The 21991-nt window shown below is 39.4% G+C and overlaps 1 protein-coding gene across 6 annotated transcripts in view; it reads left to right on the forward strand.

The window, feature by feature from the left end:
* The window catches only part of jph1b (junctophilin 1b), a 103699-nt gene extending 84809 nt beyond the window's left edge, over nt 1-18890 (forward strand). The window contains exons 4-6 of one of the 6 annotated variants that reach the window (XM_069921191.1): nt 10547-11196; nt 15589-15684; nt 17209-18890. In XM_069921191.1, the coding sequence (XP_069777292.1) occupies nt 10547-11196; nt 15589-15669 (731 nt within the window). In that variant the 3' untranslated portion in view covers nt 15670-15684; nt 17209-18890. Of the gene's footprint in view, nt 1-10546; nt 11197-15588; nt 15685-15783 lie in introns of those variants that run through there. The other 5 variants (XM_069921190.1, XM_069921189.1, XM_069921192.1 and 2 more) reach the window with 5 other exon arrangements.
* Nucleotides 18891-21991: the final 3101 nt, after the last annotated feature.

Consider the following 21991-nt stretch of genomic DNA (forward strand, 5'->3'; position numbering starts at 1 on the left):
CCTTTTATTTTAATCTACAGAAGGGCTGAACTTCAGTTACCCACTTTGAACTTTTTAGTTGACCAAAAATTATTACTTTCACTGTTATCTACCATTGTCGTGGAATCAAAAAGTAGATTCAAGAGTTCTGGTCCTTCTGATACCAAAACATTTTCTATCAAATATTATTCATTATGACCTCTGCTTGTTAGAAAAGGCAATGTGAGCTCTGCTATTCCAACTGCAGCCTTGTTTACATAAAATGCTCAATGTGTTCAAAGGGTTGTCATGGATTTATTTTCTCCATATATTAATGGATTTCAGGTTTTAAAATTTAATATTTATTGGGTACATTACAATACTTTTGCTTGAATTGTTCAAATTCTTACTGTGAAAAGTTATCTAGTGCGTTCCAGCTTATCAGATTTTATTAAAGTTTTATTTTATCAAAGTCTCCAGCATTTAGGGAGATCGTTACCACAATGGACCTATTTTAGCACATTTATTGTTTTAAATGATTATCATTTAAATGATTGTCAAATATTGTTATTTCTGCACAGCACAGTGAATTGACTGGGATTTCTATAGCAAAAATTAGTTATATTTGGTGAGAATGTAATCAGAAATCTGAAAGTAAGATTTACTTCAAGTACTACAGAGGTTCAACCTACCAGAGAAATATATTAATTGGATTAAAGCATTATATAAGAGACCATTGGCGAAGGTGACAGTAAATGGATATATATTGAACCAATTTAAATTAAGCAGGCCAACTAAGCAGGGATGTCCACTATCTCCCTCACTGTTCACTTTAGCTATAGAACCCTTGGCAGAACTGATAACAATAGAAAATAAAAGAGATAAAAATAAAAGAGAAGGAACATAAAATCAGCCTATTTGCACATAACGTCATAGTATACTTAACAGAACCAGAATTATCAATAAAAGAATTACATAAGGAATTGAAGGAATATGGAGAAATATCGGGGTACAAGATCGATGCAAACAAAAGTGAATAATGCGGATTTCACAACATTTAAGAAAGAATCATCATTTAAATGGCAAACACAAGCAATCCGATACCGAGGTATTAGACTAGATAATAATCTAGGCCATCTATACAAATTAAATTATCAGCCATCAATGAAGAAATTACAAGATGACTTAGAACATTGGAAAGATTTACCACTAACACTGATAGGAAGGGTAAATTGCATTAAAATGAATATCTTCCCAAGGATACAATACCTATTTCAATCATTACCAATTCCCTTAAAAGAGAAATTCTTCAATGAGCTGAAGAAAATAATAAGGAAATTCTTATGGAAAGGGGGGAAACCGAGGATAGTGTTAGATAAATTAACAGAATGGTACAAACTAGGTGGTTTGCAGCTACCAAACTTTAAGAATTATTATAGAGCAGCTCAATTAAGATATGTATCAGATTTTTATCAAACAAGGGAAAAACCAGATTGGACCAGGATAGAGCTAGATAAAATAGGGGAGAAGGTACCAGAACATATACTTTATAAGTGGGATGAAAAACTGGTGCAATATAGAAGGTCACCAGTACTGCACCATCTGCTCAACATTTGGAAAAAGATTCACGTAGAAAGGAAAAAAACAAATGACCAACTACCAAAATTAATATTGACACAAAATCAACTAATCCCTTTCACAATAAATAGCCTTTCCTTCAGAGAATGGGAGAGAAAAGGGATTAAAAGAATAGAAAATTGTTTTTTGGGAAATAATTTATTATCTTTTGAACAAATGAAGTACAAATATGGAATAACTCACGGTACAATGTTTGCATACCACCAACTGAAAACCTACTTGAAGGACAAATTGGGAAGCAGACTGAGGTTACCAGAAGGAAGTAGCTTTGAATATGTGATTACAGATACAATGATAATTAAAAGATTTATAACAAATATGTACATTAAGCTGCAAGAGAAAGAGAATGATGAAATAAGCTGTAAACCCAAACAAAAGTGGGAACGAGATCTAAACATAAAGATAAAAAATGAAATATGGGAAAAGGTATGCTCCGGAACTATGAGAAATACAATAAACACGAGGTTACGCATTGGTTACACAGGCTATATATCACACCCCAAAAGTTAAAGAAATGGGACCCAACAGTATCAGATAAATGTTTTTGCTGTAAGAAGGAAATGGGAACAAAAGTACATGCAATTTGGGCATGTGAGAAAGTGGAAAAGTTTTGGGAAGATCTAAATCAGGTAATAAATAAAATCACAAAAAGCAATATACCAAAAAATCCAGAGATCTTTCTTCTAAGTAATATCAGAAGTAAAGAATTAGGGCTCAAACTGGATGAAGCACAAAAAAAAGATTTATTATGATAGCCTTAGCTGTAGTAAAAAAATGTATAATGTCAACTTGGAAATCAGAAGAGAGCTTGAGAGTACAGCAATGGTACATAGAAATGAATAAATGTATTCCATTGGAAAAAATAACATATAATTTAAAAAATAAAGTCACAATGTTTGAACAAATTTGGGAATCATACATGGAACACAACAGAGAGGGCCTACCACGGACCTCCACCCCCTAAAATGATAGAATGAGAAGAAGACGAAATGAACTGACCCAGTGTGTAAAAGTAGATGACACAATTTTCTTGTTTATTTTCATTGTGTGATGACATTGTTTAATGGGTTTATTGTATTGTATACGTTGAACGTTTAATGGGTTGGGAGAGGGGTGGGAAGGAGGGAGGGAAGGGAGGGGGAATAAAGGGAGAAAATGACTGTATATTCAAGAGGGAAATGTGTGTGTATTTTGGTCAATATGGTTCATAGTGTGAAAAATTAAAAAAAAATTTAAAAGCCTCCAATGAGAGCACGGCTGATGAAAGGATATGCTTCCAACTCCTTGTTTTCTTTCTCTGTAAATGAGTGGATGGAAAAGCTAGACTTGGAATCACAATTCACTCTTGTGATTATGAGCAGGGAGAGCAGGTTTATTTTGCTAACTGTGGGAGACTTTTTTTGGGTCATTTTGTCTTAAATTTTAATTGTAAATTTGCACACTGACAGTGAAAGATTGGCTGCCGACCACTCAGTCACTATCTTTTATCTAATCCTTTCCTTGTTTACTATTTTGATGTAACACATCATAAAAGAAATATTTTCCAAGCAAAACCAAATTATTTGTTGGTAATTTTCTAGCTATGATCCATTCTAAGTACGAAAAGCTACCCCCATGAAAGGTCATTTTAAACCAATGTTATATTAATGCTAAAAAATAAATTATCCATTCTAAACTTGCAGAAAATGCAAGCTCCTACCTTTTTGCTGGACTTAAGCACTCAGGTTTGTGCAACATTGGCTATGTGCATTTCCAAGGTGAACCACAAAATAATGAGAGAAATAAAATAGATGGAGGATCAGTAATTACTATTGTCATTCAAAATGAAGAGAGCAATTCCCTTTCAATAAAACAAAGAGCTTTATCATATTGAAGTAGAGGTGTTAAAGACGTAATATTGAATAAAACACCCGTCTCCTGCAGTGGCAACTTAAAAATCTGCATACATCAACCATGGCTGAATGGAGTCAGGGCCAAGAGACAGCGCCTTTAGTTGAACTCATCTACGCCAACAAGATACCTCTCTAAGTTCATCCCATTTGCCCCGAACTCCACTAAATCTTTCCTATTATTGTGCCTGTTCAAATATTTTTTAAACTCTGTAATTGTACCCTTCTATTTCACGTCCATTGGCATCTCCTTCTAAGTACTCATCCTCTGTGTGTAAAACCTATCTCTTTAAATCTTTTCCTCTCATGTTAAATCTATGCCCTCTAGTTTTAGACTCCCCTACTCTTGGAAAAGGTCTTTGCTCTCTCTGCTTTCTATTGCCCCTTCATGATTTTATTAACCGCTGTCAGATCATCTCTCAACCTTCCTGACTCCAGGGAAAACAGTCCCAACCTATCCAATCTCTCTGTAACTCAAGCTGTCCAATCAGGGCAACAGCCTTGCAAACATTTCCTGCGTCCTCTCTTAACTTCAAACAAAAACAACAGGGAATATGGAAAATAGTTAATGGCCACTTATGTTTTCTGTAACCATCAGAGTATTCCATTAATTGAAAATGAATTTGGCAGCTGGAGAGTCACTGAGAATATTTGGAACTCAAAACAAGTAACTGAAAATATAATCAAACCATGACTACTTCTGGTAATGACTGAAGGCTTCTGATCTCATGTACTTACGTGGAACATAATGTAAAGATCAAGATCAAGTTATTCTCATAGACTTTTAAACAGATGTATTTGATTTCCTATATTGGAAAAATAAACATTTAATAGCTGCACAGTGATGGCGCCCCACAGGCTGAAGGTGAACTGAACTGGGCCCTCTATCCGATGGTATCCCGAACCGTGCTACCCAGGATGAGATTAGGGCCTTGGTGCACAAGGTTGTAGATGTGTCCACTAGTGGGACTGCTTCCAGCCACCGGGTGAAGTGATCGACCATTGTGAACAGATAACAAAAATCTTGAGATACTGGTAGGGGTCCTATTACGTCCATGTGGACGTGGTCAAACATTTGCTCCGCAAGCTTGAAGTGCTGCGGTGGGATCTTGGTATGCCACTGCACCTTTGTTGTTTGGCACTGTGTGCACACCTTTGCCCACCTGCTGACTTGTTTTCGTAGTCCATGCCATATGTATTTGCTGGCCACCAGCCAGACTGCAGTCCAGATGGATGGGTGAGCCAGCCAATGGATGGAATGGAAAACCTGCCATCTCCAAGCCACCAGGATGATAGGTCTGACCTGGCCCGTCGCCACATCGCACAGGAGGGTGGTGTTCCCTGCGCCAATTGGGACATCCTGGAGCTGAAGTCCCAATATGGCTGTCCTGTACTGGGGCATCTCCGCGTTGTCTTGCTGCACTTTTGCCAGTGCTACAAAATCCACCCCCTTCGTTAGTGCATGGACACTCTGTCTTGACAGTGCATCGGGCACCACGTTGGCCTCGTCGGAAACGCGTCTTACAATTGTTGTTACAATTCCAAGATGTAAGACAGGTGATGTTCTGGTGGGCTGACCACGGGTTCGAGATCTTGGCCAAGGCGAAAGTCAGGGGCTTGTGGTCTGTGAAGGCCATAAAGGTCCTGCCCTCGAGGAAGTACCTGAAGTTGCGGATGGCCAAGTACAGCACCAGTAGCTCTCTGTCGAAAGCGTTGTACTTCAGTTCTGAAGGTTTCAGATGTTTGCTGATGAAAGCCAGCGGTCGCCAACTCCCTTCAATCTGCTGCTCCAGAACTCCACCAATCGCTGATCCTGAGACATCCCTTGTCAGGGCCGTTGGAGCATCTGCCCTGGGGTGTGCCCAGGCTTTCTTGGCCTTCATGAAGGCTTCTGCTGACTCCTCATCCCATGTTATGTCCTTTGCCTTGCCTGCCATCTGGGTAAATGAGAGCTGCATGATCCAAGCAGCTGAGGGGATGAACCTGTGGTAGAAGTTGATTATCCCCACAAACTCCTGTAGTCCCCTGGTTGCGTTGGGCCTAGGAAACTTCTGAATGGCCTCTACCTTGCTGGGTAGTGGCGTGGCCCCTTCCTTGATTATCTTATGGCCTAGGAAGTCAATGGTCTCCAACCTGAACTGGTATTTGGCTGGGTTGATCGTCAGTCCAAATTTGCTCAGCCAGGTGTAGAGGTTGTGGAGGTGCTGTCCTGCGTAAACTTGTACCTCTCACTTTGTTCGTTTTAGATTGGTCACAGTGATTATCAATGCCTGGACTGGTCCCAACTGCCGAAGCGAGGCAACGACCGCACACTTGTAGTAGGTTGTCGGGGCGCCGGTAGCAGCTTCTCCACCTCCCCCGACCGACACGTTAGTTGGACTCTAGAAGTTCTTCTTCTTGCTGAAAGACGTTTCCACCCCTCAGAGAGTCTGAAACTTCAGCAGCGAGACCACGGCTTGCTTATATTACCCATTCTAGCTTATCACTTTGAATACAATGATTTACTTAGCTTCAAGGTCTCGCCTGACAGTCTGCGACCAACAATCCCATCAATCTCAAACAGCAACCGGCTAACAAGCAGGAAGATTAAACGTTCTTGGTACCAGATATCTTTTTGTCAGATAACTGCATCTCTGGGCCCCATGGTGGAATTTAGCTTATGCCTGCTGATTCTAACATTATTCTCAAAAGTAGGTTACTGATACTCAGCCTTGCATAAGCAAAAGCATGGTCTAAATCCATTGCAGGTGCACCAAGTGTTCTTGTTGGTCCCTGTTTGCCACGAGGATGTTGTCCAAGTAGACGAAGGTGCCATTCAGGTCTCAGCCCACCGCATCCATTAGCCGCTGGAATGTCTGTGGGGCATTCTTCAACCCGAATGGCATGCACAGGAATTCAAACAAGCTGAACAAAATGATGATGGTGGTCTTTGGGATATTGTCGGGGTGCACCGGGATCTGATGATATCCCAGCATGAGGTCCACTTTTGGGAAGATCTTCGCCCCATGCAGGTTGGCCACAAAGTCTTGGATGTGCAGCACGGGGTATCGATCTGGCATTGTGGCCACTCACTATTCTGCTTGGTGAAGTCTTGCTCGAGCGTGGAGCGGTGGGCCTTGGTTGCGGATGTGATGTTGTACTCTGTGCTGGGGCATTGCTGTGGTGAATTGGGGGGTGAGCACTGCTGGGAATTCGGCCAGGACTTTGGTGTACTTATCTGTGGATCACTGCACGGAGTCCAGGTGTGGTGCTGGAAGCTTGGCATCCTTGAGGGGGAAGGTTTGGAATGTCTTAGTGTGGACCAGTCTCCGGCCCTTGAGGACCACGAGCAGGCTGTGAGTGCACGGGAAGTCTGCCCAAAGGAGCAGCTGTACAACTGCAGCCAGCATGAACACCCACAGGAAGAGGCTGCCTCCCAACTGATCATGGGCCCACCTGCCTTCTCCTGGTGTCCTGTCCCAACAAGGGCAGGACGCTGACCTCTGGCCAAGTGTCCACAAGGAATCACTGTCCAGACTGGCAGTCCCACACATACAAGAGGCTATTTTGTTGGCCAGCCATCGTGGCCATTAGCGACAGCTGGCCCCAGTATTTCCCTGGAAAGTGCATGGCGGTCTGCACCAGCGGGCTCCGGAACCCCATCTCTGGTGGTAGAAACACCATTGGTCATTGGGATCACCTCCTCTGTGGGGCTGCTGTTCCTTCCACGGGTCTGGGCGGGTCTGGCTGAGGGGTCACCGAGCATTCTCTTTTCTGTTTCTACAGAATGTCCACTCGTGCTGCGACTTTCTGGGGGGTCGCTTAAGTCAGCGTCTGCCAGGAGCAGTTGGATGTCCTCAGGCAGTTGCTCCAGGAATGGGCTCGTGCTTGCCCAGGAGGGCCAGAATTTTGTTCATTAGAGCTGACAGGGGCCTATCCCCTAGCTCATCCAAGTGGAGCAGATGTGCCCCCCTCTCGTGCCGTGAGAGCCCCAAGGTCTCGATTAGAAAGTCCTTGAAGGCGGTGTAGGTGCCTTCTAACAGGGGGGTCTTGGAAAAAGTTGGCCACCTGGCTGGCAATGTCCTGGTCCAGGGCGCTCACCACATGGTGGACTCTGCTGTGATCTGCTGGATCTGGAACCGTGCCTCATCCTGGTCAAACCACATGCATGTGATTCATCCAGAAGGTCAGCAGGTTGAGAATGACCACGTTGACTGCTGCCTGTTCACTCATTGTTGCGTTTAGATGCCATCTAAACCATCAGGATCACCAATTGTAGCTGCGCGCTACCCGAAAAAAGACACACACCTAGTATAGTCAGGTTAAACTCTGTGTTTTATTAGGGGCTCAGACCCGACTTATACTCACCGCATTCCCACTGTTTTCCCCCCTTTACTGATGCAACGGCCTGAATAACAAAACCAGGTTTCCAGCATGCAGGTAAATTCCTACAGAACAATCCCTTCTTCCCCATGCACTGTCTCTGTGTGTTGGCTGTGCAGCGGCCCCAGCACCATTTTGGGGTCGCTGGCCTTACGTTGCCCAAGTCGTTCATCCGCCGGTTTGCTTGCTGGGGCCAGCGCAGCTGCACAGTCTGCTGGCTTTTAGTTACATTCGCCGCCTGGAGCACCGGCCTGATTGCTGCGGCAGTGGGCCACTACATATCCAGATTTTTAGACTGCTAAAGATAGTAACACCATTTTCAGCACTGGGTACATATATCTCCATGTCAGTTTCTCTATGTGCAAACAAAGCATTATGCAACTGATCCAGATGTTATACATGCAAAACACCAGATTTCTCACAGCTCAGAAGCAGATTCTATATTGTTGATGTTACTGCAATAACCACATGACTTTTCTGCCACTGACTCTGAGATTCTTTATTTAAATTCCATTTTTTTATTATTTAGAAAGGGTAAATAACTAATTTCTTTTTAGAAAAAATAACAATTTTTTTTGTGATATTGCCACAATATTTACTATATTTCAAAATAAGTTGTTTTTTAATTGAAATGTTCTCATCAGTACCACAAAAATGCAATATTGAACAGTATAATCTGGCATCACATCCATGTAAAGCATCTTTGTTCACATTACCCAATCCTGGGTTTGTAGGCTCATTTATTATATTAATAAATATAATCAGGACTGCCAGGCTGGGAAATAACTTCTCCCCCTAGGTTGTGAGATTGATGAACAGTATCCTGTAACCAAGTAAATTATCTAAAATTTTTATATATATTTATTTTAAATTATACATTTGGCTATATATGTGATTATTATGTGCTTTATATTGTGAACGTATGTGTGTGCTTTTTTGTCTGGTTGTATATGGCGAGCTCTCCACTGGCCACCGTGACAGAGGTGCACCAAAGAAGAGGTACAAGGACTGCCTAAAGAAATCTCTTGGTCCCTGCCCCATTGACCACCGCCAGTGGGCTGATCTCGCCTCAAACTGTGCATCTTGGCGCCTCACAGTTCGGCGGGCAGCAACCTCCTTTGAAGAAGACCGCAGAGCCCACCTCACTGACAAAAGACAAAGGAGGAAAAACCCAACACCCAACCCCAACCAACCAATTTTCCCCTGCAACCGCTGCAACCGTGTCTGCCTGTCCCGCATCGGACTTGTCAGCCACAAACGAGCCTGCAGCTGACGTGGACATTTACCCCTCCATAAATCTTCGTCCGCGAAGCCAAGCCAAAGAAAAGATATTGTGAACGTATGTGTGTGCTTCTTTGTCTGGTTGTATATGAACAGTCAGATAATGAACTTGAATATTCTTCTCCAGGTTCTTCCAAATGATACATTTACTTTATTTAGATTTATTTGCCTTAACAATGATATGCCAAAAAGCAAATAAACCACTAAAATTATTTTATGTAAAATGAATATTTTTTATTGTCTATTGGGTCTTTGTTGAAAAGAGCAGGACTAACCACTATGGAAAATTAAAATGTATTTTACAATATATTTGAAATGAGCTGATTCACTTGTGGTATGTAGAATTCGTGGCTTGTTTGACGAAGGATGAGGTATAAAGATGCTGCACCATCTACTTCTACATACCACAATCTATGCTGATTTTATTTCCTTCCCTGACCCTTATCATGTTGCTCACGACAATTCTATTCTCTGTTCTATTCCATTTGAATATTGAGAACAACAGCTTGGGCAGAAGGTCATGCAAGAGTGGCAGGAGGAACATTTGTTAGTTTCCCTTGGTGTTCATGAAACATCTGATCCTGATGGAAATGATGAGAATCTGACCACAATAATTCAATTTTGAAGAAGCAGAAGGATTCAAATTAACCTAAAGCAATGTCAGTCTAAAGCAGTGGTACACTGGAGATCATTGTCAAGAAAGAAATTAATTCATATCTGCCTTGGTTAAAATTTGTTGGCATGGATTTGTTGAAGACAAATCAAAAATACCAACCTACAAATTTACAGACCTCTCTGGACAACTGCACAGTTGTGAGCCCAAGATATTGACATCTGGAGAAGATGCAGAGGACATTTACCCAGATGACTCCAATTCTCTGACATCTCAGAAGAATCATAAATTAGTGTGCTTTAAACAGAAAGATTTAAGTAGTGTAATTCAAATTTGTGAAACACAATGAGAGAGTGTTCAACTCACAATCAGACATCTGATACAGAAAGAATTGGAGATGTTCCTTTATACATTGTTTATTGGGGTTTTGAAGGGTTGTGAAGCCAAATTCACTAGAATTTAAAAAAAAAAGGCATTTAAGTACTCTGATATTCCCCTTGTGAACTAACTTGCAGCTAATGTGGAAAAGGGTAATGGATTAAATTAAATGTCTAGCTTTTTCAAAGAATTGTGCAATGAACTGATTTGCTGTCTCCTTGACTATAAAAATCCATGACCTAAATGTACTTTGATACCTGGATTGGTATTGATTTGTAGTCATTTAATTTTATTGTATCTTTGATAGATAATATTTAATTGAATGTCTTCATTGTTTAGCCATAATGTTAAAATAGATTTATTTTAGTCTTTGAAACTCCCTTGCTGTAAGCAATTGGTCAGTAAAGCATACTGTTTTTCTCTCCAGGTCTAGATTATGTTAAGCAGCGAATGCAGGAGGCGATGGGGTACACAGAGAAGAAAGAAGAACCTCCACCTCCAAAAGAAACAAAACCAGCATCAGCAAATAACAGTCCTCATTTCTACAGGAAAGGTACAACTCCATCACATACTCCTGAACAGAGTCCTGGCCCCACACCCCCTCCTTCACCACCAATGTACCAGAAAACTCCAAATACCAGTTGGAATAAGGGTTCTGCCAGCAGTGTAAACAAAGATGTATCAGGAGCTTCAGTTAATAAGCAATCGTCAAGAAGTGTCACCAAGCAGAATAGTGAGTGGAAACAGCTAAAGTCAGCGGCTTACAGTCCCATGGCTTCAGGCAATGGACAGTTACATAGCGCATACCATAGTTACTTTGTGCGCACTGATGTAAAACTGCCACCTGAGGAGCCTGAAGAGCAGGCCAATCCTTCACCAATGGTACTTGCAAGGCAGCCACCGCCATCAAAGCAAACACTTGCAAAACCATCATCCAGAAAGTCTTTGATCAAGGAAACAAAATTAGAGCCAAAATTGAAGAAACAGTTATCTGTTGTTGTTCCTGAACCAAAGAGGCTTTCAAAATCTCAATCACGTGGTGGTAGCATGGAAGAATCGGAAGAAGTGGAAGAATCAGTAAGTATCCACCACTTGTGTAGCTTTCTACTGCATTTTGTAAGATATAATTAAAAAGAAAAAAAAATTAGATTAATTCAATGACAGTTCCTGTGCCCTGCATAGTGATAACATGTTTTGTGTTCCCAAGCAACATTTTTCATTTATTTTAGACAATTCTACCACTTCAGTTGGGAATAAAGATCATGTAACCTGGTAGATCTTCCAAAAGCATTTCCATTAACATTAGCGACTTAGAGCAAAACATAACCATGCTTTTTAAACTATATTTTGCCAGTTAAAGTTCCCTGATACCAACATGATAAATAGATTTTATTATGTAAATGACCCTATCTCCAAGTTTGAAGCAAGTTTAAAACAAGTTTAAACAGAAATTTAATTATACCTAGGTTTTACTTCAGTGCACCAGCATTGGGCAATGTTTTTATTCTCCCTGACAACCTTACTTCTTGTGCATCCCAGGAATTCTTCCAGTTTCACTCCTAATGTGCTCATTGACCTCTTTGTTTGCAGGAAGCAAGTATGGCTGCTATATCGAGGCCACAGTATTTTCTGAAATGTCAATCAACTCCAATTGCCATTTAGAAATAGGATGAATGGAAAGTAAAACCTCTGTATGCACTTCCATTTCGCTTCTGATTTTGCTCAACTCTGACTCAACTGGTGTCTATGACTAGGACAAGTCACCACAATCTAAGAGAAAATGATGGCTGCAAACTGCTAGTTTAAGCATTATAGTTAATTATAGATCAATCATACATAGAACAGTACAGCATAGGAGCAGGACCTTTGGCCCACATGTCTGTGCCAAACATTATGCACAAATCAAACTGAAACTCTGTTGCTTGTATCTGATAAATATCCCTCCATCTCCTTCATATTAATGTGTCTATCTCTTTTCTTTGGCTTGGCTTCGCGGACGAAGATTTATGGAGGGGGTAAAAAGTCCACGTCAGCTGCAGGCTCGTTTGTGGCTGACAAGTCCGATGCGGGACAGGCAGACACGATTGCAGCGGTTGCAGGGGAAAATTGGTTGGTTGGGGTTGGGTGTTGGGTTTTTCCTCCTTTGCCTTTTGTCAGTGAGGTGGGCTCTGCGGTCTTCTTCAAAGGAGGTTGCTGCCCGCCAAACTGTGAGGCGCCAAGATGCACGGTTTGAGGCGTTATCAGCCCACTGGCTGATATCTACAAGCCTCTTAAATACTACTATCTACTTCCACCACTACTCCTGGCAACCCATTCCAGGTACCTTCCACTCTCTGTGCAAAATATTTGCCCTGCACATCTTCCTTAGACTTTCTCTCCCCCACCCCCATCTCCTCATCTTAAACACTTGACCTCTAGTGTGTGACACTTCTGCCCTGAGGAAAAGAATCTGACTGTCCAACCTATTAACACCTCTCATGAATTTACACATCTTTATCAGTTCTCTCAGTTTACTACGCTCTAATGAAAACAACTCAAATGAGCATGGCTTGCAATGTGGTCCACAAGACAAAGTTGACAGGAAAGGGAAGCTCAAGACTTAATATATAGTCTGTTTTCCATATTCTATGATCGTTTGATGAAGTGCCAAGAACCTCTCGTAAATAATGCATGGTCTACCATCTATGTATATGTAAACTTGTCACTCCTGTCCCAAGGTATCATGCATACCATTGTATCCACCTTGGAGCAAAAGGTCCATCCATAGCAGCAACTTTTCAGTTTGATCCAGCAAAATTTAAATTGTTTGAAAACTTAAGCAAATCCATTTTATTTTTAACCTAGCTCCAATCATAGGTTTTATTTTAACAGCAGTAAGATAAAAAGCAACAAAATCCCTATTCACCCTGTCAAACAACCGATCAAGAACTGTTACGCTCATGTTGCTGGCAGTTAAAGACAGTACCTCTCACATGAAGTTTGGTGGAAGCCATTTCTTCAAGTTCTGTTCAAAAAAAAATTAAAAACCCTAATTTTTGACTAACCATTTTTTTTTGGCCAACAAATACATAATGAAGACCAAAAGCAATAAAACTCCACATTTATAATAGCAAATTGTTGCAGACACCAGAAATCAGAAAAATAAAATGGAATACTGTGGCAAAATTCATTACCTATTGGACTATTTCTGTTTATCCCCAAACAACCTGTCTGAAAACTAACCTGACAATTTCAAGAATCATTTTTGAATGACTTGTTTAACTCAGTTTCAAGTACTGTTTCAAGTGCCTCATACATAAGCATTGGAAGAATATAATGTAAATATTAATGCAAGTCATCAATATGTTTAAAAAAAATGTCATATTCAAACCAAGAGAAGCAAATCTGTTATGTTTAGCACGCTTTGTAATAGGAAAAGACACGGCAGGCTGTTGATTCATTGATACTTTACTATATTCTAAGATGGTGTTCGAACATGCATGCATATGTATCAAAGTGTCCCCACGTCATCATGTACACCTGATGGTGTCATACCTAACAAAACCAAAATGTTACTTTGAAAAAAATCAAGCAAATTTAAATGAAATTCAACCGCATTACTCAATCATTAGGTAAACTATTACTTAAAATATAAACACAATGCTGGAAAAAAATCAGAGATTAAACAGTGTACCTTATATAGCAAAGATAAAGATGCAAAACTAACGTTTCGGGCTTGAGACCTTCATCAAGGTATGAGCAAAATGTAGGCAGGCATCCAAACAAAATGGTGGGGGTGGAGTGCAGGGGGAGGAGCACAGTCCCACAGGCAGGAGGTGGATAAGGGAGGGAGGGCACATCAGCAAACAAGGGGAAGGGGTTGGCTCTGTGAATGGAGAGGGAAGGGGTGGAGAGTTGGAGGAAAGAAGACAGAGGGATGGAAAAGAGAGGAAGAATGGGGAGTAGGCTAGCGGAAACCAGAGAAGTTGACGTTAATACTGACTGGCGGAGAGTGCTGAGATGGAAAATTAGGTGTTGCTATGTACAATAAAATCTCCATTATCCGGCATTCAATCAACCAAAAATTCAAACGGCTGACAAAAAAAAAGGAGGATATAAATAAATAAATGGAATTTCTGATAAATAAGACTGGGCAGGTGGACCTCGTGGGAGAGCACTGAGACTTCGTTAGAGATGCACAGGTTTGCCCTGCTGAATGGGCAATGCCCCTCAATGTGCAATCATTCTTTTTTGCTGTGACTCGGGTTGTCAGTGTGAGGAAGGTGCACCGAGGTCCTGACTGGGAGACTTGTGTGGAGGTAAGTTGGGTTGTCAGTGTGAAGATGGTGTGCCGAGGACCTGACTGGGACCCTTGTGTGGAGGTGAGTCAGGTTGCTTCGAGAGCCTCACCGGGACACTTGCATGGAGGTGAGTCGGGTTGCGCCGAAGGCCTGACCGCGACACTGGCATTGAGGTGATTTGGGCTGTCAATGGAAGGAAGGTGCATCAAGGGCCTGACAGGGACATTAGTGTGGAGAGGAGTTGGATTGCGCCGAGGGCCTGACAGGGTCACTTGCATGAAGGTGAGTCTGGTTGCACCAAGAGTCTGACCGGGTCACCCAGCCGAAGCCACTCGCCACTGGGGTGACTTTGCCAAAGTGTCTCCCTATCCCTGCCTAGTAAAACTAGTTATTTTTATTAAAATTAGGTATATAGGCAAGGCTTTATTTATAAACTTGGGAGAGGGGGTTAATTATGACAGCGGCACAGTTAACGTAGCATTGCTACAGTGCCAACAACTGGGGTTCAAATTTAAATTTAGATTTTGTAAGACATGGGAATTGTTTGATTAAAGTGAACTTTACATAATTAAAGACAACAATACTGATTATTTTTTCCCCAAATCTCTTCACACTGACTTTTAAGAGCTGTATTCTTAATGCAGGTCTATTAACTAGGCATTGTAATTGCAAGTCTCAGTCAACTGGATAATTCGCATATCTGACATCCACAATCCCTGTACTGTTGGATAATGGGGATTTTACTGTATTTTCACTTAATCTTTTTTCTCACCTGCAACTACCTACCTTGAGAGGGTATGTTTGTTGTGAATTTGCTTAATAGATTTTGTCATTATTTCCTGTTGAGGGATTTTCTTTTGAAAATGGGTTAAAAAAATCATTACATGAATCGTTACATCTGGCACATTTTGACTAATGTTGGGTTTCATTTTATCAGTAGGATCTTGCATATCTAGATATATAATCGTGCAAATTTTAGGTTAAGTGTAATTATAACCATTTGTGGAATGCTGATTTTTAGGGCTTAGAAATTAAGTTACATTATTTAATACCATGAGAGTTTGTGAAGAAAAATTCTAGAAATAAATTGGTTGCAGGAACTATTTTTAAATATGTAATTATATTTATTCTGCCAAAATAACTTGCATCACCCACATTGATAACAAATCTTATTTACAAAAATTTACAGAGTCCAAATACAATCTTGGTCATCTTGGTTATGCTGTTGAATATTGGTTTAGCTATTCTTTTTGTCCATTTCCTGACTTGACGAGAATTTGCTGAGGTAAGAGTTTAATTTTCTTTGTCAAAGATGGCTTAAAAATTTTACTTTATCCTCTTAACACTGTCATTAAACTGTTCATTTTTTCTTGTCTAACTATAGCTGTGCCTGAATGTGATTCAACATAATTATTTAATGATCTAACTGTTTTGACCCTTCAGTGAAGTCATGAAAATTAAGGGTATTAGCCGTCAGTTCTCTACAGTTGTTCCATCAGCCTTAATGCTGACACCAGACATGCTGAGACACAGGGAAAGAGGCTTGAATTTGGTGTGGTACTCAGGAAAGATGAGACATGGAAATTAAGTCAGGGACTGATATGTCCCCTGAAACTGAAGCAAGTGACCATGTCGTTGGAAAAATCTGCTGAACCAGCCGAACCACTGAAGTGCATGGTTGTTCCATCTGCTCTTGTGGAGTGTGACTTATCTGGAAATGTACAGACTGCACTTTTGTTGATGGATGGTAACAGCTGCCTTACTTTTTTACTGTCTTGCCATGTAGTTGGGAGAAGGGGACGGCTGCCAGAGGAATGTGGTTGGAAGATTCTGTGCTGTGAATGCAATTTCCAGTGGCTTCTCATATCTCATTAAAAGAAGTACATTAGCAGCATCACTCAACCAGTCTTATTCTATAACCTGCTGCTCATATCATCTTGAACAGTTCTCTGGGAGATTTCGAAAAACAGTTCACATTTTTTGCATGAAAAGTATACATTTTCTGTCACTGAGTAAGCTTTTTTCTGTCTAACATTTAGAGCATTTACTTAAATCAAATTTAAATCAGTTCCTTTCTTTTGCCTTCAGTGACTGAACTTGGCGCGTCCATTCAGTTATTGAGATTTACACTGAATTGTGGTGACCAGTAACCCAAATTATCTTATGCGTTAACATCAAGAAATCAGAGTTAAGGATGGAGATTAATTTTGCATGTGGATTTTTTTTGAAAAAGGTGTTCATTTTTTTGCGTTGAATACATTCAGGTAGAGCATTGTAAATTGAATATTAAAGAAGCTGATGCCTTTATAAGTCTTCAGAAATTATCATGTTTACCTCAGATGTATTGACCTCTAATTATTTTTTTGGAATGTTTGTTGAATATCTGTCTTAATTATTTTAATTAACTCTAATTAATGTAGTCAAAGGTGATTTCTGTATCATTTTGTTTTATTATCCCCTGAACTCATGTTATTTGTGGTGGCATGTTTATTTCAAAGGGTTGAGTATATGCTGTGATTTTAGACGAGAGCATGAGATTTGTATAAATCTCAGAAAAGGGCTGGATTATTTATAAAAAAGATTATATATGTATATATATATAAAAGAAAGATGTACTCTTCCACAGGTACTGAATCTAAATATAACCTATATGTTAATTTGCATAGTTTCATGCAAAGTGGTATCCTTGGGACAAATTTTCGTCTAACATCAAGAAATCAGTACAGTTTGTGGAATTACGAGATGCTATATAATTTATTATCTGAAATCTCTCTGATTTCAGATCAGTAATAGCTGGTGTTTTTTGCAGAGGTGTGTTCAGAATCCTATGTAAGTGAACAGTGTGAAATGAAGAAGAAAATTGAAAAGAGAAAGAAAATAAAAGACAAATTGACACCAATGTACATCAAATCTGACCTTGCTTTAGATGGAAATCTAACTCACAGAACAGAGCTTTGGTCAGTGCTAATGTAACTGAAGCTTACGTAGAAACTTTTTTGTCTGGCACAAAAATCGAGAGTTGTTGGGAATGTTTTTTTTTGGAACTGAAGTTCACTTTAGTAATTTAATTTTAAAGAAAGGAATTTTCTTATATTAAAATCATGAGCTTTTTTAAGAAGCATGAGCCAGAAACTACTGGCACTTTTCTAAATGTACACAGCTCTATTTTAGCATGGATCCTTTTGTCTTTTTTTAAAATAAAATGACATGCTATACACATCTCTATATTTATCAAATGATGCGCCAAGTGGACAACTCTTGTGAGTTGTCAATAATTTGTTATATATTCTAACATTTTGAATGTCTTTTTCTGGTGTTCTGAACCTTGGAATTATTTAATTCTGTTCTTTGTAAACCTATCATCCTTTCACTTATTCTGTGCCGTTTACTTGACTGTATTTGCTTGAGAATAAAACTATTATTTGTTCCTACAGTCACTGTGTGCACCAGTTATATGAATGCCAGCTATTAGATTTTTGAGATCTATTGACCAATTTTGCACAGACAGAAAATACAAAATTAGTTATTTTAGTATTGTATTCATCCAAAGCATGATTAAATCAAATGTTTTGTGCTTTTTCCAATTGTTTAACGGGGACCAAATGCACAATTTCAAAGTGCAGTCTCCTAGCCCAAAGTGGATCTTAATGTCACATCCCAGTATAAAGCCAGACTATATTATGGCCATCGTAGAAGTTGCTTAAGTGGTGAGAATAAACTATTTTGACACACAAAAAAAATATTTACCACAAACAAGGGAGGCAGGTTATCTGGAAAAAGCTTCTATGTTTTTTTGTCTTGCCCATCTCACACTCAGAGCTACCTAAGGGCTGCTATCAGGATATGAGCAACACATTGACTCATTTCATTTAAGCAGACTGCCTTTGAAGGTGTGATAGAGACTGATGTTACACCTAAATTATTAAAATATCCCCATTGGGTCATGTGTTCATCTGTTACGAACCAGAGTACATAGAACATCTTACTTCCACCATAATTTTATTGTCAATGACCTTGGAATGAAAAGTACTTAAATTCTATTGAACTAACAATTACATAGATGGATCTTGAGCTGTAAATAATAAGAATTCTTTGGAAATATACCTCCATGTTTTATTTTAATCTTTGATGGAATATCTGGCTGTGATTTGTGCCGGAATAAAATACCAAAACACAGGCACATGCATTTAGGTTTTTGGAAAAGAATGCTGCAGATAGTCAGGTTGGAAAAGCTGCAGCAGTTTAGAGCACAAAGAAAAATAATGAAAATAATTTTACTTTACCAAGCCATAACATCTGCTGATGTGGTAAATAGTAGTGCTCATAATTGTTGTATTATTACATCAAGACAAGTTGTACTGATAAAACAAAGTGAATCTAATCATAACTGTTGCTCTGTGTTTACCCATAGCTAAATAAAGCAACTTGAAATGATTTGTATCAAACTTTGCTTTGCCAAGTGATTGCTTGGTTTACTCAGCAGTGACTGTGAAGGTTCCATATAAAATAAATAAATCTTTGATTTAAATTGCAACATGGTACTTTTACATTTCTGGGTTACACTGTCACACAATAAACAGAATATTTTCAGTCAAATAGAAAGTAAATTGCTCAGACCACTTGTGGGTGCTACCAATAATGTAGGACCTTAAAGGTTATCTGGTAGAGTCAACTGTGAAATCCTTTCTGGTTGTGTAAAGGCTTTTAATGGTGTACTGCACTCCTGACACACATTATTACACTGAGTCAGTGGCTCTTATTTTTTGTTATATACAGATTTCCCAGTATTGGCTGCATAATGCAGTAAGAGTTGAGTCCCCTCCAACAGTCAAGCGCAGCAACATACTGTGGTGACCTGTAGTGTCCTCACACACAAGCAAATTAAATCTTGCAGTATGGAATCTTCTTGCTCGAGACTCCAGAAGTTGAATTATCATGTTCAAACAGACAAGCAAAGAGGCACGGTGGCCTCTCACGGGCTTTGGCACCCTTACCAATGGGAACCTTCTTTTACATTACAATGCAAGATAGGAGTTTTTGCGATTGGTGCTGCTTCAGAAGAACCTACCAGTATAATGATATAATAATAAATTTAATTTACATCTATATCCTGTTTGATTTCATTTCTTTTTTGTATCTTTTTATCACTGCAAAGTTTCTGACTATGCTTCAAAGTTTTCATTGAGTGAGAATACTTTTCAATAAGGTGGATGAAATTATATTCTCAAAATTTTCATTCTTGATAACTAACTATTAAACTATCTCCAGTTTACAGCAAAGTCTGTAGCTTAATCAAATGTTAGTTCACATGTTACTGGCAGCAATGACTTCTTATTGGCAGAAGTATTGGCTGTGCAAAATCCATCTCAGAATTTTTTGTGTGGGTGTCTGCAGCAATAAAGGTTTATGCATTGACCCAGTCATAAATTTTCATCAGTTACAAGCCTGATACACATGTAGCATGTTGGTCATAATTATGTTGTTTTCCAGAAATGCATACAGGGTGTCACTTCAAGAGTTCTTGTTTGTGTTGAAATTATTGAAATTGGGAAAGACCAGTTTCAATAATACCTTTTCCAGAACTGTGTAATATAATTTATACAAAGCATTGCAAAATTCATACATTGTAGCATTTTCTCAGTAGTTCCAAGTTATTTTCTAAATGGTGGCCATCTACCTTATTTCAGACTAGGTTTTAGCATTATCCAACTGCCACTCCGAATTGTCCAATGAGAGATTTCATCCACTTTAATATTACTGGGAAAATATGGGCCATAATTAGCTATTTTTTTTCTCTCAGAAGTAAGTTTTATTCATATTATATAGAAAAATATAAATTGAGACATTATCATACATTTTACCAAACAATTCAAAACATTCTATTGTAATATATTGATATCACAAGATAAAGGAACAGAAGTAGGGCATTTGGCCCATTGTCTCTCTCCAAATCAACCCTGAGCTAAACTGTTCTCACATCTAGTTCCAAGTTCCGTCCTTTACCCCATTGATACCTGAATAATTAATTAACTATCAATCTTCTCCTTACACTCCCCCAATGATCTGGCCTCCATAGCAAAGAAATTTTTCCTCAACTCTGTTTTAAACGGTTACCTTCTAATTCTAAGACTGTGCCCTCTTGTCCTGGATTTACCCACCAAGGGAAACATCATATTCATATCTACTCTGTCCAATCCTATCAGCATTCAAAATGTTTCCATGAGATCCCCTCTCATTCTTCTATATACCAATAAATACAGTCCAAGAGCCGAAAAACATTCCTCATATGTTAGCCCTTGCATTCCAGGAATCAGCCTTGTAAATCTTCTCTATACTCTCTCCAACATTATTACATCCCTTCTAAGAGGCCCAAAATTGCACACATTACTCCAAATGAGGTATTACTAGACCCATAGACCCTCATCAGCACCTCTTTATTCTTATACACTATTCCTCTTGAAATGAATGCCAGCATAGCATTCGATTTCTTTATTGCTGATCCAACCTGGCAGTGAATCTTTAGGTTATCCTACATGAGGACCCCCCAAGTTCCTTTGTACTTCTGAATTTTGTATTTTCTCCCCATCTAAATAATAACCTGCCTGTTTATCTCCTCTCCCAAAATGTATCACCGTACATTTCTCAACATTGTATCTCATCTGACATTTCTTTGCCCACCATCCTCAGCTGTCCAAGACTCTCTGCAACCACCTATCCTGGTGTTATCTGCAAACTTTTCCACAAAACCGTTCAATCCATAACCTAAATCATCAATTTACATTGTAAAAAGAAGCGGCCCCAATACTGACCCCTGTGGAACACCACTAGTAACCAGCAACCAACCAGAACAGGATCCCTTTATTTTCCACCCTTTGCTTTCTCCCTATCAGCCAGTGCTCCACCCAATCTAATATCTTTCCTGTAATTCTGTGGGCTCTCGTTATTTCGTTTCATTATTTAAAATGGTATCAGTGAGATGACCAAAAGCCTTTTATACAGAACCTATCCCCCAAGTGTCCAGGGAAGAGACAGGACTCAATACTGAAGCTTCAGAGTGTCCCTCACTACATCCTCCTACACATTGAAATATCTACAGAAAATATTGATTCCAACTATGTTTTACATTGCAAGTATATTCACGGCATAACATCTCATCCCTTAAATAACAACTGTTTTATGTATATCATAGATTGCAACATGCTTGTGTTAATATAGTCTTTACATGGACCATTCAACAGAAGGCCTAAAGTACAAGAGTGACAGAGCAGAAATGAGCAAATAAGTCAATCACCTTGGCCTAACTGAGTTACTTTCTCTGTATGGAGTAAGTTGAAGTCACTGTTATTGAATTAACATTTACTTGTTTTCACAGAAACTTGGAGACAGTTAACAGAACATTCTCATTATTATTTCCAGCATGTAAATGTTCTTTGTGCAATGATTTAAAAGCTGGTGTATTTAAAACCATGAAGCATATCATGTGATAATAGTTCAGCAGGGGCTAGATGGGCTGAAGGGTCTGCTTCTGTGCTATAGTGTTCTATGGTTCTATACACCCATTTGTGAACTTAATTTACATCAATGTGTAGGAC

This window comes from Narcine bancroftii, chromosome 2, assembly GCF_036971445.1.
Source record: "Narcine bancroftii isolate sNarBan1 chromosome 2, sNarBan1.hap1, whole genome shotgun sequence".
In the NCBI taxonomy this organism is placed as follows: domain Eukaryota; kingdom Metazoa; phylum Chordata; class Chondrichthyes; order Torpediniformes; family Narcinidae; genus Narcine; species Narcine bancroftii.